The sequence below is a fragment of the Protobothrops mucrosquamatus genome, unplaced genomic scaffold, assembly GCF_001527695.2.
Source record: "Protobothrops mucrosquamatus isolate PMUCROS unplaced genomic scaffold, P.Mucros_1.0 scaffold1467, whole genome shotgun sequence".
Lineage (NCBI taxonomy): Eukaryota > Metazoa > Chordata > Lepidosauria > Squamata > Viperidae > Protobothrops > Protobothrops mucrosquamatus.
In genome coordinates, this window is record NW_015387645.1 from 1 (window position 1) to 19,129 (window position 19,129).

General features: G+C 35.7%; 1 protein-coding gene across 3 annotated transcripts in view; it reads left to right on the forward strand.

The window, feature by feature from the left end:
* The first annotated feature begins 1,767 nt into the window (after positions 1 to 1,767).
* LOC107292984 (zinc finger protein 474) overlaps positions 1,768 to 19,129 on the forward strand; it is a 19,822-nt gene continuing 2,460 nt past the window's right edge. The window contains exons 1-5 of one of the 3 annotated variants that reach the window (XR_001549010.1): positions 1,768 to 4,057; positions 4,760 to 5,657; positions 12,918 to 13,098; positions 15,809 to 16,419; positions 16,874 to 16,993. Coding sequence is in view for 1 of the 3 variants with exons in the window: in XM_015822112.1 (XP_015677598.1) it covers positions 5,028 to 5,657; positions 12,918 to 13,098; positions 15,809 to 15,960 (963 nt within the window). In the remaining 2 variants the exon portion in view is untranslated. Of the gene's footprint in view, positions 4,058 to 4,759; positions 5,658 to 12,917; positions 13,099 to 15,808; positions 16,554 to 16,873; positions 17,465 to 19,129 lie in introns of those variants that run through there. The other 2 variants (XR_001549009.1, XM_015822112.1) reach the window with 2 other exon arrangements.

Here is a 19,129-nt window from a genome sequence, read left to right on the forward strand (position 1 = left end):
TCATGAAATTCAGGTTCCTGCTTGTTTTTTGGTATTTTAATTTCATTTATATATATTCAAATTGGAACATAATTAAATATAATTCTATTTGGCTAAGCTGTTGCAAATTACAGGACATATTTTTGAAAAATCACAAGTTGTCAAAAACACAGATGCTTTGCTAATTAACAGGAAAATTATCATAAATGTGTCTAATTTTATGAATGTATAAATTTAGAAGCAGATACTTTCTTATGCTCCCAGTATTCCTAATTGGCCAAAAGTTTGGTATAACACTTCTCAGAGAATGAGCTGCAATGACTCTGGCTACTGATAGTAACTATGAATGCTAATTAGCTTATATAAAAGCTGTTTTGCTGTACTGATTCTTGGTTATTATACATAATCATATTGAATGGAATGGTTCCTATTACTGCTCTATTTATTTGACCCTTAAAACTTTAGCAAAGGCTAGTGGAAAACTCATGGAACAGAAATTTCACAGTTACAAAAATGAAGATTAAGAAATAGCATGATGAAGGCACCGTACTATGAAATCATCACTGCTCAATCAGGGCAAATATAAGCATGATTCAGTAGCTATGTTCTCTGGCACAATCCTCTGTGGTCATATAAGAATTAAAGAATAAGAACCTTTATATTCTATCATTCTATCAAAATAGGCAAACAAATGTTTAAAGCAGGGGAGCTTAACGATTTAATATAAATTGTTAAAGGGCAGATGGGAAAATATGGAATTGCTCCAACTACATATACTTTGTCAGAAAAGCCTTGCGGTGCAGCTTTTAAAATAGTAAGGGGGATGGTTGGCCTCAGGGAATTCTGAAGGCAAATGTTATGACTATCAAAATAAATGGCTGGAAGTATTTAGAGGGAGCAGAAGACAGGAGATAGCTGATAATGAGGGATCTGAATAAGTGAAAACTGCTGGAATGAACATTAAGACATAAATGAATGGACATATATGTCACCCTAATGCTGAATCTTTCAAGGAATAGTGGAGCTATAATTTGGCTTGGCACATGGACAAGAATCGTTCTCATCTAATTTGGGAGGGGGAGGAGCTGAAGACATATGTAGGGATATAAAACGAGTTCACCGTATTGTGAAATGCTGAGAATTTTGTTATCATATTAATTTGGGTCTTTAGCATACCTGCAAATTGGATAACAATAAGTTATCTTCTTGATTGGCTCAGGAAATTTACTTTCCTGATTTCTGCTGCTGTTGCTATGTCCAGCTTACAGTAGTTTCAAATATGTTGCAACTGAATAAGAAATAAGTCAGCCAACCCCTTAAACACAGCTAACACTGTGGGGGTAGGCAAGTTCTGAACTATTTTTAAGGTCATATAGAAATCTCATAAGAAGCAAGAGGCTAATGCTGGCAGTTGGGTGTGCAGAATGTCCTAATTGGAGGAAACAGCAAGTAGATATGAGTGAAGAAGAAAAAGCAGTCAATTCCCCGCTAATATTGTCAGTTCCAAGTAATTTTGTATCTCTGTGATGCAAAAACCTTTTTTCCTCTTGAGAACAGTATCAGTTTAGTTCCAGCTCTGTTGCAATGTGCTTAAAGACATAGTAAAACTATAATACTGCAGGCTTGTGGATCTTCTGAGAAACCAATGTCCTCATTTGCAGGAATTCCTGATCTGACTTACTTCCCAGTTCCCTATCTTGCTTTCTGTCCTTTTCAAGGGCTGCAACAGCTTGATATCTTTTCAATTATCCCTCTTAGGAACCAGTAGGTCATTTTTTTAGAGAAGAAAATAAAATATGGATGTGAATGGAAGTTGATGTTTGAAGATGGGTAGATTTTCTTCAAACAAGTTTTGAAGGAGTAAAGAAGTTCTCTAACCTATTCATCAGCACTTTAATGTTGATGTAGTTATTTACTTCTAAATGACCCAATAACCATAATATCCAGGGCACTGAGTTTGCTTATGCAATATAAAATAAATAAGTAAATATTGGAAAGACATTTCAATTTCATTAATCGGCTGAGTTCTCATTATATTTTCAGCCTAACCAAGAGATCCCATGGACTACTGAAAAGATAAGTTCAAATAGCTAATTAATCCCCAAGATGGAGTCCTTAACCAACTATTACCTTTATCCTCACTAGTGGTAATCATATGACATTTTCCACAAATCACTGAAAAAATGTTGCATCAGAATTCCCAGATCACTGTGGACAACATAGAATCATGATTTCTAACTATCAATTACTGTTAATAGTCAAGCCTGGGAGTAACAGAAGTCCTGCTTAGGAAAGAAAAAGCTTTTCCAAGGGTCAAATTCTGCCAAACTGGAACACCTAGATCATACCTGCACACAGACACAAGAATGAGTCACTGGATTTTTCAATGTTGAGTAGTTGTTTTTATTTAGAAAAGCAGGCAGAGGGTACTCGAAATTCTATTAGGGCAGTTGCTGTGGGGAAGAGATATTTATTTCTTCTTATGGCTCCTCCAGTCTAAACTGCTCACTATAAATCTGTCCAATTAGTGCTTAAACCATTTATTTACTTAACATACTGCTTAAATGAGCAAAGCTAAAAAACAGGAATACACAGGATATTTCCGCCTTCCTGCAATAATCCTTGGGGTATGAATAAAACAAGTAGAACTCTTTCAGTTGATGCCTAAGGGACTCATTATTTAGTCCGGAAAAGCTAAGTTTTAATGATGATTATTAAGCCCAAGAATATTTTCCAGAGGAGGAAGGCATATAGTCACCGTTTGTTTCATGATTCACTATGGTTGAAAAATCTTGGAACTCTGAAACTTCCAGAAAAAAAAATCAGAAAGAAAGAAAGAAATTGTTACAATGAAATGTTAGAAATTCTGCATGTTTTGTTCTGGCTACAATGTTACAAGATACTTGATATAATAAAACATTGTAGTTATTTTACATCTTGCATGTAGGTAAAATGAATGACAGTTTTGGCTGTCAAAACCTAATTTTTTTTAACAGCATTTCCTATAAAAAACAATTCAGTGTTTTTTTTCCCCCATTTGGGGGGGGACTGGATCAGACAGGATTTTCTTAAAGTGGCTTAGAGTCAAACCAACAGGAGCAGAGGACAGAAGCAATTTAAATATTCAATGTAGGTATGCCCTGATGGAGGAAACAAATATTCTCGTATAAATATGCATGAGGTTACTTCCAAAAACAAATCATGAAACCAATAAAATAGACTTTTTGGAAAGCTATTGACTTACTGGATGTATACGTTTTTGGTTATTGGTATTGAAAATACACAGGAACAAAACAATAAAGATAATATTTAAAAGGCCATGGCTTGTTTTTCTAGGTTCAAGTGGAGAAAGTTAGGTCTCTTTTTCATCAAGAAAAGGAAAAAAAATAGTTTTAAGCCTAAGGTATCATTTTATTATGAGATGCTACAAATATAAAGCATCCCCTTCTGACAGCATTTGGATTACCTCCTCTATTCCTATAAACTCTTATTTGGAGCCAGTAAGTCTATTATTTTAAATTTATTTCCATTGCAAGTGTATATTTTTTTGAATCAAAGCCACCACTGAGGATTTCTGAATGTATCAAGTATTGTATGAAGGAAAAATGATGACCATATATAGCTATTTAGTTTTGTCCTAACATTAAAAGAAACAATACTTCACCTTGCCTTTTATAAAGAAAAGTCTGAATTACTTTTAAAGACTTATGTGTTACGCAACTGATTGAGAACATAATTGTCAGTTTTCAAATTTATGAATATGAACTTACAAGTCACTTCCAACTTGGCAGAAAGAAAAAAAGACCACATGGTGTAATCTCACAATAAAACATAAATCTATTCTGTATCCCATTGAGAACTTTGAAGTCCAATAATAGACATTACCATCAAGTTGTTTATTTTTTCTCTTCTAAAATGATCTTCAGCAAAATGGTATAATTAATTCAGCATTCTTTTTTCCAGAATCTACAGTATTGTTTAAAGCTACCTTAAATGGTAAACAGCTTGGTCAATCCTGATATGCATCAATTAATGCAAATTGGAGTGATGGACCAAATTTTAGCAGGCTGAAAACAAGGTATATTTTCCAATGTTTCTTCTCAGTGTTCTCTAATCTCACATTTTCCTTCTCCATGACCTAAACAACTTAGCATTTTATAACCCTGTGAAGCCCTTAGATTCCCGGCATGTTTCACTATATCCATTTCATTATTACCTTCCCTAGTAAAGTTTCATAATGAGAGAAAAAAAGGTTACCGTGATATATAAATATTTCAAATGTGTTATTTCTTCAAGTGAATATTCAAGGAACAGCCTACTAGAATGGTGTTACCTGCCTTATTAAAATCCATCTACTACAGATGACAGATTGTTTCATATTCTATGTTGTGCAGCAGATGAAATCTGCAGCTTAAGATGTTGGAGATCTTCAGATTCATTATGAATGAGCTAAACTCTACTTAACACAAATGCTGTAATGTTGATAATCATTTTTTGTTATGAATGCAAAATTATACTGCCTAGTATGAAGGCAATGATATAACTTAAAAATTATTCATTAGTGGCCTTTGTAAGACAGCATTCAAATACATTCAGGAATATACTGTATATACACTCAAAATAAATTCCACTGTGGTCAGCTGGCCTGCTTCCAGGCATGACAGGAGTGCAATAATGATATGTTTTAAAATAATTTTTTTTACTTACTTTGGTTTATTTTACCTTTTTCAAAAATGTATTTTTTAAAAACATTAAAACATGTGTATATATTTCTTTTCAGAATTAAAAAAGATATTTCCCCCAAAAACAGAAAATCAAAAAAAAACCCCACACATACATAGAAACCAACCTTATTGAAACATCAGAGCACTGCAAATGTAGTCAGATTTCTCTCAGTTACCCTTTAAGATTAGAATTTCTGATATTTTTATCCCAAAGAACTCCATAGTATTTAAAAATCAACTGAAAGACAACCACAGAGAAGATTAAGTCCAAACAAGCACTACAACTTATGTCCAGAGAGACTGTAATGGAATATTATAACTTTCATGGAAACAGCTTTAATGAAAAAGACTTTGAGCAAACATCATAAAACTCTGCCAAATTCTGGAAAAACCGTTACTAATGTCCCTAGCAGATTGTCTTCAAAACAGGCCTCAACCTCCATCGGGTCAGAGCTTCCTGCACTTTCACCAGATGTAGTGAGTTTAAATTCTGTTGTTAAAACAAATCCTGGAAAGAAGAGGCCCAAAACTGTGACAATATCAAAAAGGTCAAGTGTTGGAAGCATGTCTCAGGATCAATGGGATCGACCAGTTATTCCACCAAGAAGGCCAGGCTTAAGGGTGTGCTATATCTGTGGCAGAGAGTTTGGTTCAAAATCTCTTCCTATTCATGAACCACAATGCCTGGAGAAGTGGCATATTGAAAATGACAAACTACCAAAACATCTCAGGAGACCACCACCAGTAAAACCTCAGGCTCTTCCTGGAAAGTCTTCTGGTATAGTGGCTGAAAATGAAGCAGCAGCTCAAAGTTTTCAAGCTCAGCTCCAGCCCTGTCAAAACTGTGGTCGCACTTTCCTCCCAGATCGCCTCCTTGTACATCAAAAGAGTTGCAAACTGAAGTCTAATCCAGGTTCTTTAAAGTCCAAATTGCTTACATCTACATCAGACAAGGTAAATAAGAAGGCATCATACCTATGAAAGAGGCCCCATTGTTCTCATGTGCAGACTTCAAGATGATATTCTACTGGAATTGAAGTTAATGATAAAATCTTCACTCTTGATTTCAGTCATGCTAGGGTCTTATTTCAGAAAATATAAATAAGTATTTTACATTATAAGCAAATGGCAGCAACAACAAAATCTTAGAAGTTCAGATCAAGACCTATGTCTATAGGACAAAGGTGGGCAATTAATTTTCCCAAAGGACCAAATACAAAACTGGGACTGTGGTGGAGGGCTGAATCAATAGGGCCACCACTTCAGCCACTGCCCCCACAGCCCCCACCAACACTGTGGGCCAGACTGGGACAAGCAAAGGGTCAGATGTGGCCCGCAGGACATAGAATGTCCAGTTCTGGTCTAGGACAAAACAAGAAGAGAGGTACAATCATACTATTTCATTTTGACAGAATACTCAGCATAACAGCTTGTTCTTTTGTAGCAATGGTATAGATTTAATGTATTTGAATATAAAAGTTAACAGGAACCACACAGAACATTTTGCAATTTGAAATTGCTATAGCAATGTTAGGATAAAGACCAAAATTTTTCAAAAGGTAGATTGTTCTGAAACAAATTAATGTAATGTAACTTCTTCTTATGATGAAAATCATTTAGATCTTTTCATGTGTCCTATGTGCTAGATTAGTATATGTGTGGCAGGGCAGTACAGAGATATGTAAGTTGCTTCTTGCAGAATATGCAAGAAATCCTTCATGAGCTTGTCCTTTAACTGTGATTTACAAAAATTTAGATAAGAAAATATATTCCTTAAACATCCTCTAGGGATACAGCAACAGCTATGAGCATCAGCTAAATATGGAATTTATTAAGGTTTCATCTCTATGTTTCCCTCAGGCTGAATGTGCACAGGAAAAAAAATTAAATTTAAAGATTCAGCTACTATTATAGGACTTTTTTTTCCTTTCAGAAAAAAATTCAAAAATATTTCTTTTGCTCCTCCAAAGAAATATTTTTTCTTTGTAATGGAGTAAGGTAGAATGGGCTATAATATGATTGTGTCATCTACTTAAAATATTACTACTAATAACATTATGATCATCAGCTGTATGGAGTTCTTTTCTAAGAAAAGAGTTTACACACTCAAACAGACCTAGGGAATGGATAGTAAAAAAAGTATACAGAAGAAAATAAAACATAGGAAAGTTAAAGATTAACAGTTCACAAAACCATTTTTGGTTCATAAATAAAAAGATTTGAAATATTCCATTATCTTTTTTGTCAGGCTTTTATACCTTATAAACTTTTAAGAGTTTGGGGTGCTTTTCACAGTCAAATCCTTAAATGGAGTAGGCTCAATTCAAAGTCAAAACCGCAAAGGTTTCAGACAGAAATTTCAAAAATCAAAGAAATAGTAGCATCATATTTAGAAACAAACAGAGCGTAAACAACAAAATCTAGAATTCAGTAACTCAGGTTAGTACTAAGCCAAAATCAAGCACTCGTAGATGCACTTGTAGATCTAGCAATGACTAGTCCTTAACTGAGAGCTTTTCTTCCAGAACTAATGAATCTGCACAAAATTCAGTCAGAAACAATTAGTGTTTTCTTTTACTACTGTACCTTGGGGATCCTTACTCTCCATACTGAGCTAGGTTCTTAGATGTACATTCCTTTACTAAATTGGTTGAAACTGCACCCATGGCATCTATGCTAACTTAAAATAAGAGGTAATTTGGCTTGATTCACTGATTTGCATGGGAAATTTTCAGGAATAAATGAATTGGAGGCCCACCCACAGGGTCCTTCTATAGCAGCCTTTTTCAAGCATGGCAATTTTAAGATGTGTGGACTTCAGCTCCCAGAATTCCTCAGCAGACCAGCTGAAGCATTCTGGAAGTTAAAGTCTACACATCTTAAAATTGCTAAGTTTGAAAAACACTGTTCTGAAGACTGGCCTGATAATGTCTCTCACTGAACAATAAAGGATCAACATTAATTACAAGATACAACAGAAAATATACAGTCCTAGCTGTGGGAATGAGTCAGCATTTTAATCAGAAAGGGGAAACAATATGGAGGGTATTTAAACTCAGTTTTTGAGAGTTTCATGAGAAGCACCTTAACAGAAAATGTAGGGGAAATAATTTCATATTCTTGGATTAAGGAAATAAAAATCCTTCCGCTTCAGCAATTTCTTGTAAGGCATACTTTTCTTCATTGCTTTTGTTCTGTCTTTCTTTAACCTTCTCAACCCTTTAAAATCATAGGTTACATTAAACTGCTATCAATCATAACTCTATTCTTAAAGATAATGATGGTCCCCATACAAGACCAATAAAATAAAAAAAATGCTCCACTGAATTTTTATTCAAGGCCTGATTTATTCCCAACTAAGTCTTTTCTGATAGGTAGAGAAAGCCAGTTTCTCTATTATGAGCTTGTTAATTCAATATAATTGTTTTGTTATGCATTGCTAAGAATATATGGGCTCATTTGGATTAACCAAGCTTGATTGCACCTCAAAAAACAGTCTAAAGCAGTGTTTCTCAACCAAACAACGTTAAGATTAAAACTGCTGAAATTTAAAAAAAACCAGGCTTGCTTGTCTAAGCTGTGCAGGTCTGTTTGGATATCCTGCTTCTTGAATTCTGCTTTGGACAGCTTTTTGGTATGGGAAACATAAGCATTCCAGAGATTAATATTCTTCCAGTGAGGAAAAATGGTTGTGATCTTCCATGGAAACTTTTTTCTACTTCCTGCCTTGGTTGCTACTAAATGCTTCTAATGTCTTGTTTTGATGCTCTTCTTGTCAATATACGGCAACCACTTAATTCCCTTGGCTCTGTTTCCTGACTATCAGATACTGCCATCTGCTGCTTTTCTCTGTTGTATGTCTTCTTACAAAATAAAAATACACTTTGTTTCTGGTATTTCCTGTCACTATTCATCAAAAATTGAAGTATTTCTATTTCCTCACTGCAACTGAGGGGCTACTATAGAGATACCCTGTGTTTGCCCTCCTTGTTAGTGCACACAAGAAACACAACCCGGAGTATTAGCTTTGTCTTTATTGTAACAGAATAATAACAGAACATAAAGTACAGTGGTACCTTAGTACTCAATCGCTTTGAAACTCATCAAATTTGGTACTCAATGCATTTTGATGCAAAAGTTTTACTCATTGTTTGTTTGGTACTCAACACAAAAGCTAGAACTTGTTGGTATCAGCTGCCTTGTGACTCATTACATTATTCCTTATAGGGAAAAAATGTTTGGTACTCATCATTTTTGGTATTCACTGCACTTCTCAAAACCAATTAATGATAAGTACCAATGATAAGTATAAAAGAAGAGGTACATTAACAGAATCTTGCAAGACCGAAAATATTTCTCCCCTCCTTTCCTTTTAGTCTCTGAAAATCTAGGAAGAGTCCCTTCTGATACATTACTCATGCCCTCCCTCATTCTGTGGGCTGACATATCTTTTACAGGCAGGTTGGGTAGTGTGGAGCTCTCCCTCCTATCACCCAAGGTCAATCTCACATACCATTACACCCTGAAAGTCATATTTGAATTCCAGTACAACTACATCATTTTAGAAAATGAAGCCACAAAGTCTTCATTTTTTTCCAGTTTCCAGTGGGATAGTTCTGTTACTCTGATGCATTAAAACTGCCAAAGAATTTGGCAACATCTAAAAATATTTATTAAGGCATAGGGTATTCTGGACATTATGATCATCAGATGTATGGAGTTCTCTTCTAAGAAAAGAGTGTACACACTAAAACATACCTAGGGAATGGATTAAAAAAAGAAGTGGAGAGAGAGAAATAAAATACAGGAAGGTCAAAGACTGACAATTCATAAAACCATTTTTGGTTCACGTATATGACACAAACATTCATTCTCTATAGGGCTGAATGAATTATTTCTCTGTTTAGCTAATAGCTAGATGTTATCATCACTGGGTGCAATTCTTCAAATCAAATTCTTTTCACTGTATTGTTTGCAAAGTTACTATTCTGAACAAATGTTGGGGGAACGTTAGGGTGGGGAACATAAATACCTGGTCAATTCAGTGAGTGCTAACAAAGGGATGGACCCTTTTCTCTAACTGTGCTAGGTAATCAGTTTTTGAAACTGAATAAAATTGAATAAAGATGGAATCTTAACCCTTGGCTACTTACCAATTTCAGCAATGTTTTCCACCCAAATCATTATTTTTTATTAAATCCTTAAGAAAAAAAACAATACAGGACCAGAAAACTGTGAGCTTTGAAAGAAAGCAGATTTCTAAGGATTTGAATACCTTAAGTATATCATTGTATATTAAGTCTGAGAAGAATTCCCCACAGTATTTTAAACAATTGACCAGATAACTGCAAGGTTCTGCAATTTGTGGCAGTCCCATTATGACATCATGACACAAATGACATTCAGTACACAATTCCCATCATCTGTGGGTTGATATTGTAATGCATATGATTTTTTTAATTCATCCCCACCCCCCACATTTGCCATGCAAGGGCTAAAACTCCAGAAAATCAATATATACGTTTAACAATAAAAATAATTTTGACTCCGAAGCAGGACCTCAAGGCTTTGAGTAGCCTGGAGGCAGAAAGTTCATCTATGAATTCTTCCCACAATTTTCTCATTTCCCCCCCCCCCCGCTGAAGTCAATAATCCAATAATCAGGAAAGGGGGGAGCTGGAATCCCAAAACAAATTAACTCTTAGCATTATATTTTAACCAATTGATTTGCTGCCTTGAATGAACAATATTGAACCATTGGATTCTTTCAAATATTGAACTATTGAACTTCATGATGTGGAAGGCAGGATGATTATTTCTACTTTGAAAAGTTCCCATTATCAACCTATTAGCAAGTACAATACATTGGTTAAAATGTGTTTTCATTTTTGCCACTCAAAGGTAGTTTTGAATCTTTTCTATTTTTAATATCTGGGGACTATTTCACATCTTGGGGAAAAGGCCATATAATCTAACAAAAGAACTCCTTGCATTTATAAAATCTTCTCTTATCTCTCCAGGTTAAAGACTCCAGTTAGGATAGGTAGATCTGCTCCAGCAGATGTTAAGAAGGTTTGCTATAGTTCATTTCAATCAGTTAATACAATGCAAGGGGCTAGCAACTTTTTCAAATATCATGTGCTATTGTGTTACAGCATGCAATAGCATTGGCATATGGCAAAGGTGCTTTTTCAAAAGGCAACTGGACTTTCTTGTTTTTCTTTGAAGACATTTCACTTCTCATCAAAGAAGCTTCTTCAGCTCTGACTTGATGATGAGAAATGGAAACACTGATATTCCTTGCAGACAGCTGGTCATTTGCATTCTTTTAGAGATGGTGTTGATGCCAGCTGGAGGCTTATCTGTGTCTCAGGCTCACCTGAGTAGTGCAAATGGGTGTGGAGCCTTCTTGGAACTGTTGAAAAAACTGTGTTGTAGATTGGAGATAGATGATGTCAGATCCCTTCCCCTCTGTTGAGAGAGGGCTGTTCAATTTTGACATAGATGGTCTCTTTGACCCCTCTTTCAAACCAGCAATCCTCTCTGTCCAAAATGTGGACTTTGCTGTCTTCAAAAGAATGGCCTTGGTCTTTTAAATGTGGATGGACTGCTGAATCTTGTCCTGATGGGTTTGTTCTTCTATGTTGTGCCATGTTTCCCAATATCCAGTCAGAGTTGAAGAAGCTTCTTGGATGAGAAGCAGAAAGTCTTCAAAGAAAAACAAGTCCAGTTGCCTCTTGAAAAAGCACCTTTGGGACAACTATGACCTGGATGATTGAGAATCTCCATAGCATTGGCATATGTGCCCCAACACATTTTAAATGACTAAAATCTGACCATATCAACTTTCATAATTTTGGGTGATTGTACCCAGGCCCAAAACCAAAACAACGCATGGCAATTCTTCCAATCTGAGTTCTTTATTGTCTCACACCTTTAGACAAAATCTTACCAGACCAAGGACCCTACTATTTGCATTTACAATATACTTTGGGAACTATTATGGAAGAGATGTCTTCACCCTCTTTCTCTCATACATTATATCTGGGCTAAGTTGCCTCTTACTCCTCTGCTATGCAACTCTTCCTTTCTGGGGATCTACTTCCTTACTACATTACATATTCTGAAATCTCACCTCAGCCCAAATCTTATGAGATTTGAGAATGCCAACGTCTCAAAAGACTGGATTACTTAGTGAGATTTCAGTTATTTTTATTTCATTTTCATGAAAATAAATTTGAACTGAATGTTTTTATTAAGGTAAAATTATTGTTTCAATTATTTTAAGTTAATGGGGAGGATGCAATTGCCATCTTGGAAATGTTGCAGGAATGTTAGACAAATATAAATCAATCCAGATTTAGTACTAATCAGAGAACAATATTTTACAAGTTGTTATGCAGACTAGGACAGGATCCCCAACCCCTGAGCTGCAGCCCACTATTGGGCTCTAAGCCATTTGGAACCACGCTGCGGAAGTGGCAGGAAAGCATGCACATGCATCCCCACTTGCATAGGCAGCATGTGAGCGTGTGTGTGTGCACTCCATTTGCATGAGGACACATGCCAGCATGGGACCATTCCCTCTTCCCCTCTCCTGACAGTCCACAAAGCTGAAAATGTTGGGGAACTCTGGACTAGGACACCTTGAGAGTGCTGTAAAGCACAATGAAGTAGTTTATAAGTGCTATCTTGAGGGAAGAGTCAAAAAAGTCAAGCGGACTGTTCAGTTCATGACCAAAGCCTGTCCCTTTTTTATGTGTGTCACATGCTTGACATCCATCAAAATGAGCCAGGACTTCAGTCACCTGGTTGCAGCTATTATATTACGTCTCCTACAGACATATCTGGAATAGACCCATTTACAATATTCATAAACTTTTCTTTCAACTGGTTTCTTATCATCTCCTTAATGAAATGAAATGTCCACAGTAGATTTCATAAAAACAAATAATAACCCACTTGAAAGCTTGGAAAATCAGCCACCCACCCAGAGATTCATGGTAACTAGTACAAATATTTATCTATGAATTAGAAATTATCAACCTCTGAATCCATGTTTTATAGATATTAAAATACCTTATCATGCACTTTGGAGCTTGCTTTTCTAACTCATTTTCAGTAGAGGTCTCTTTAATGCAACATTACTCCCTTCCTGCAATTTAATTTGTTTTAAGAGTTCAATTGTGTTTTAACTGCATTTGTTGTTTGCAGTCTCCCATGATAAGGCGGCCTCCTACAGTTATTTGTTATATTTGTGGCCGTGAGTATGGAACCCATTCCATAGGCATCCATGAGCCACAGTGCCTGAACAAATGGCATATTGAGAACAATCAACTGCCAAAGCATTTGCGAAGACCTGAACCTGTAAAGCCAGTTGTCAGTTCCATAGGAGGTAAGTTACAAACAACCAAACCAAGCAGATGCTGGTTAGGGATGAAGGACCACACTTTAGGATGAAACCGATTTGAGAAAGACTGCACCAAATTCTCTGGCAAGCATGAGATCCATGGCCTCACAGTCCCACTATTGCCATGACAATATGACTTCTAGAGTAGGTTTCAAAGGCATCAGCAAATTTTAACAGGTATTCTTCAGACTGCATAGTAAATATCTTGGAAATTTAAATTAAATGTTTCCATTATTTGTGTTTGCAACCACATTGAAGAAGCAATAATAAAAATTTAAACTTTTTATATGGAACAGGAACATTCATATGGATCAAGAAGCAGTCATAATATAATTGAGAACTTGTGCGATACAGATCCCAGAAAAATTCCAAAATACTTTATTCAGTGTTTTTTTCTTCTGTAACTATAATATATATTTAAAGCTAAAAAACAGATTATTTTTAAAAAGTTATGACAGTTTGATATGAGCATAGCAACCTCCTCCTCTTCAAAATACTTAATAAAAACTATGGAAAGATTATAAATTTTGGGGAACTAGGGAATGGAATTCTGGCCAAATCTTACACCTTGAACATTTGCCCAGATCTATGAAGTTGTCTGGATATTGGGAGACTTCCAGAAGTAGAATAGTGGAATTTATTGTAGATCCCATTGAAAAATCAACTGTGGGTTTCACCTAAGCATCTATCTTTAACAGATCTTCCTGCAAATCTAAGCAGACTGATTGTTGCTTTAAAAAATTTGAAAGTCATATGAGGAGCTGGTTCTTTCTGTGCACCACTATTCATACTTGAATTGTTTTAGCTATTCTTAAACATAGGAATAGAAGTTTGGGTGGCTACAGGAAAGATATTCACAGATTTCTAGCAAGCATATGCAAATTCAGAACAATCTTAATTTATGAAAGGATCAGTTTGGATTTTTGCATCAGTTCAGAAAAAGTACATTTGCACTTATCCCATCAAACCTATCAAACATCTCCATGTTGTTATTATTTTTCCCCCAAACTGATTCAGACGTGCCTGACTCTATTCAATACTTTAAATTACCGTGGAAATTGAATTTAGAAATTTAAATGGATTCACCAAATTGCTTTTGGATTGAACCTCTGAACTGGATACTTAGACCAGGGGTCCCCAACGCCCAGTCTGTGGACTTTTAAGATGGGTAGGAACAATCATGCAATAGGTTACCCCAGTTTCACTTTTTCTTTCCCAAAAGGTTCAAACTATATGTGTGATGCAAGAACTGCATGTAGCAATCCAAATCTCCTTTTCTTTTACTAGGGCTGGGGCTGGGGGGGGGTGTTAGTGAAGAGATGTGTGTGTGGGGGGGAATAGCATACTTAATGTTCTCCTTATATTCAGCCTTTTCTCCACAACTCTAGTACTTCTGGATTCATACTGGCAAGATAAGTATAAATCCAAAACTCTGAACTTTACATGAGACAGAAAGCTTTAGAGACAACTTCAACAGGGAACACAACTAACAGGAAAAAGATTAAGCATTCACTTTCTCCATTCACTTTTTAACTGCAAAAAACCCTTTCCCAGAGAGATATTTTTGAAAGGAGAAGAGGCCAATGTAGTGCTGCTTCACATTGCTTAATGTTAAATATATGGCACGGACATTCATTTCCTGAAAAGGAGTATAATTGCTGCTGCCAAAAGACTACAGTTGATGGCTCATCTAGGAAAGAGGTATATTAGGAGCATACACATTAAAAGATGTAAAGCTTACCCTTATATGAATCATAGTTCAAGCGTATGGCTTCTTATGGAAAAAAGATATCATTTTGTCTCTGACAGAAATAACCTTTGTTTTCAGGAATTTTGCACTTAGTATCTTCAAATCTAGCTAACGCATTAAAAACTGTGCTTTCAAATGCCAGTCCTTTTGAGAAAAGCAAATTATTTGAGATTTCTTTCATCCTTAGTTGCCACAAAGAATGTGAGGTTCAGATGCTACTGGGCTTAAACTTCAGCTAAAGGTAGCTCTTTGAAAAAGAAATTGCATTAAATCCCCCTTTTAAATCAAAAGTGGGAACAAAGATGTTGATGCAAATTATAGCATTTAAAATGCATGCCAGCTGCCTTAATCTCTAAATAATTGCAGATAAAACTGTAGCTGAAATTGCTGTGTATGGGAAAGGATACAAAAATGGACTTAACCTGATGTCTGCTGATTTTGCTCTTTGGGTCATTGAGTTAATGGTACTCTGAGTCAGACCGAAGACATTAAAAAAAATGAAATTGGAACTAAGCACAATTCTTTATCCTAAACAGCAAGGGTGAAAAAGTGAGATAGAGAATACTGCACATTTTTTTCTACATCCCTTGGTTGGATAATGTTGGTTCATTAAGCAGGATTTGTTTTTGTTTTTTAAATGTTAAAGACATGTGGTAACACAGTCTGATATTTGAAGGGTAGGCAAATACGTTAAAAATGTGTAACGCAGCACATGCTGAAATGGTTTCTCCAGAAGTACAAGATTATTCAGTTGTAGTTAGCTTTATGTGACCCCTGAGACAACAAGCAAAATTTTGCTGGGTTTTTCTTCCCTCATAAGGACTATGATTTAGTTAAAACTGAAAGGCTCAGTCAACAGGTATTTCCTGAAACTATTTTCCATAAAAACTGAGTACGATTCTCTAGAATGAAAACTGATATTTTCTCTCTTTTAAATTTTTCCAGCCAAAGGTTACTATGATCTTGATGCTTTAAATGAGTCTGCTTGGCAAAGTGCCCAGAGCCAGCTAGTTCCATGCAATATTTGTGGCCGTACCTTCCTGCCAGACAGACTGATTGTCCATCAGCGGTCCTGTAAACCAAAGATACCAAAATAAAGCTCTCCTCATGTTAAGGACTTAAAGAACAAAATTGTTCTCTCGCCTCTAGAACAAAAGTTTCGACACTGAAGAATCATTGAACTATATAGAATTATTCCAAGTCTGCTCTGCATAAAATTAATGTACTATTGATTATGTGAGTGACATATGGGACATGGGGCACCTGACAGTGTTTTGCAGCAATTATTGATGAGTGGCTCATAAGGACAAAAAGAACCTTTATGGAAACCTCTGCAAGATGGAGCCTTCACAGAAAGGACAGTGGCCTTCATGCTATTCATTGATTACTGTTCTTCTAAGTATTGCAATGTCTGTTAAGAAATGGTTTTGTCTGATAGACTCCTCATTTAGTAAATCATGTATAAGAATGTTTATTTTTAGTAATGAATTTTCTGTTTAAGAGATCAATCGGCAGCAACATAAGGACCATAAAAGTTTTGATAGCCTTCATCAAAAGTGGGTATAATCAAATTTTCCTTTTCAAATACATTGTATATTGGTTCTGAATGTCTTGGGGGGAAAGGTCAACTGTTCCACATAATTCCACTCCTCTTACCCCCTTGTTTAACATAAAAATTTCTGGGTCAGTTTGAGATCTATTCTGGTTCTTCACTTCATACAACTACAGCTACCTGAGGGAAGACACTTAGTTTACATTTGCTGGCCTTCCTGTGCCATGATCTTTTAGCTATTGCCTTTTACAAGATAGAAAAAAGCTCTGAAGGCTGTTTACATACCTACATGGATGTGTGAGTGTGGATGGATGATTGAAAAGATTTGTATGATACAATGCAGAATAGTATCAATCCTAAAACCAGTTTTGTATGCTACTTCCCCATCACCCATCCTAGGTTAGTTTTTACTGTGGAATACCAGCACAATGAATGGGAACCTTGTTTTATGCTCACAGGTTATAATGTTATGCAGAAGGTTTGCTGCTCTTTGAGATTCCCAGTTTGAAGGGGAGAAGACAGAATTCAAAGTGCCAGAAAAAAGGATGGATGATGCTGGAATTCTCTTCAGAATTCAGGTTGGAGGGGAATACCATTAATCCCATGTTTATTGTTTGTGCATCAGTGGTACAAGTTTTGCTATCACTCCCATAGACATCTGATTTCTTTTTTTATTTACAATGATCATTTACAATGATTACCTAACAAAATAGTGACCAGATGACCATAAAGTTTTAGGTAGTCCAGTAACCACTATAGAGAGAATGATGGTAAGAAACAAGAGTTTTAACACTATTAATGAGCACACACACTGATTTTTAACCTGAAAGTTTTCATCCATAATTAGTATTATGGTCCTTCATAATCTTCTCTCTTCTACTTTCCTTAAGTAATCACCTCATTATATAATAGTCTGCTGAACATGAAACATGATGTGGTCAGATAATTATTGTAAAGGAAAAAAGAATAAGCTGCCATCAAGATGTAAATTAAAATAACCCATCCCCACATTCAAATTGGAGTTATTTAATCTTTCAAAAAAAAACCTGGAAGAAATATTTTTTAGTGAAGGAAAAAATAATAAAAAGACCCAGACTGACCACTCACTCTGACTTGCCCAGCATTTGTAGAACTCATATGACACAAGGTTATACATAGCATGAAAAAAATTGGAGAAAGCAGCCTTTCTGAAAAGGTCCAAAAGAAAGCCAGATAAAAAAATGGACAGTAAATTTGCCTTTTTAAAAAATTCTACAAGACCCTCCTCATGACCAATTAATTGTGATAGCAACTACATTTGAAATTCTGAATGCCTTTACCAGTCTAAAAGGATTTGTCTATACCAGGTTTATTGTACATATGAATATAAAAACATGAACCTGACATTTTCCAAGCACTGATTAAAATAAGAGAAAATACTTCTTCCCTTTGAGGGATGAGGATAGCCGTCCAGATAGCCGTCCCCACAGTTGCAACACAATATGGATTTTAGTTTCCAATACAGCAGGACGGTGCGAGGTTGGAGAAGACTAAGACATGTTTCATACTCTTTAGCTTTCAACCACTTTATAACTTCATATTTCAAGAAGACTATGAAAATGAAGTTTGGATATAAAAAACAAATCTCATGTGGGAGTCATTTGACCAATTGGTTAGATGTCTCACTTAATAGCTAAACTTAATAGGCAAATTAGCATCCTTGCATCTGAGTGTTCAAATCTAATTCTTTCCTTTCCAACTTGCCAGATCAGAATGAGAATGCATGTTCTTATCTCTCCATATTCTGGAAAAAGTTTTGGCCACAAATTCACATTGTGCTGTGCACCAGTCACATCACAATGCTAAGAAATTATTGTTTCTAACATTGCATTCCATATGTCTAGAATCATGTTCCTGGAGTGGGTTGAGATATCTTAGATTTCATGTCCAAAAATGCATTTCTAACCATAATTATGAAGAAAAGACTAACTGTATTAACACAGATGGTATACCATATGATGTCTAGTAATCTAAGAATTGTGGGTGTTAGTCTTGTTCTTTTACAAACCCAGCTTCAATCTCCAACCTACTCCTTTTTTTTCATCCTTAATCACTAATAAGTGAGAGCTTAGGAAATGTGCAGGAAACAATGGCATGTACTTTTAAAGAAAATGGTTAATACAAATTTGCTCAATTAATATTACATTGCAAAACACATAGAAGTTATATGAAGTTGGAAGAATTGAGGGTAAATAGAAAAGGGCACTTTGTCAGCAAGCCTGGAATTAGGAACGCTGCTCATTTGGAGTTCCAAATGGGAAAATTTTGGGTCTGATAACATACTAGGATTTTGGTGTATCTCTTAGGATGACTTTTTTTTTTATAAGAAAATTTTATTAATTTTTATAGTTAAACAATAAGTAATATGATGCATTTATAATACAAACATACACAAAGAAAAACAATCCAAATCAATACATTATCAGAAACGCTCAGCAGTTCCCGACCTGCCTCCGCCCTCATCCACTTGCCTTTCCTTCCTACCTCTAACCCACAACCACTCCTCCTTCCTCCTTCCCCTTCTACATCCCCCCTCTTTCTGACCACCTCCTCGAGTGCAAGCCAGGATACCAACCGAGCGCTTCCTCTTTTCAATACAATTATAACATATAAATACATCAATTTTTATTTTAATACTTCTAACCCCCTTCCCCCCCTGAACTTCCTGGAATCAC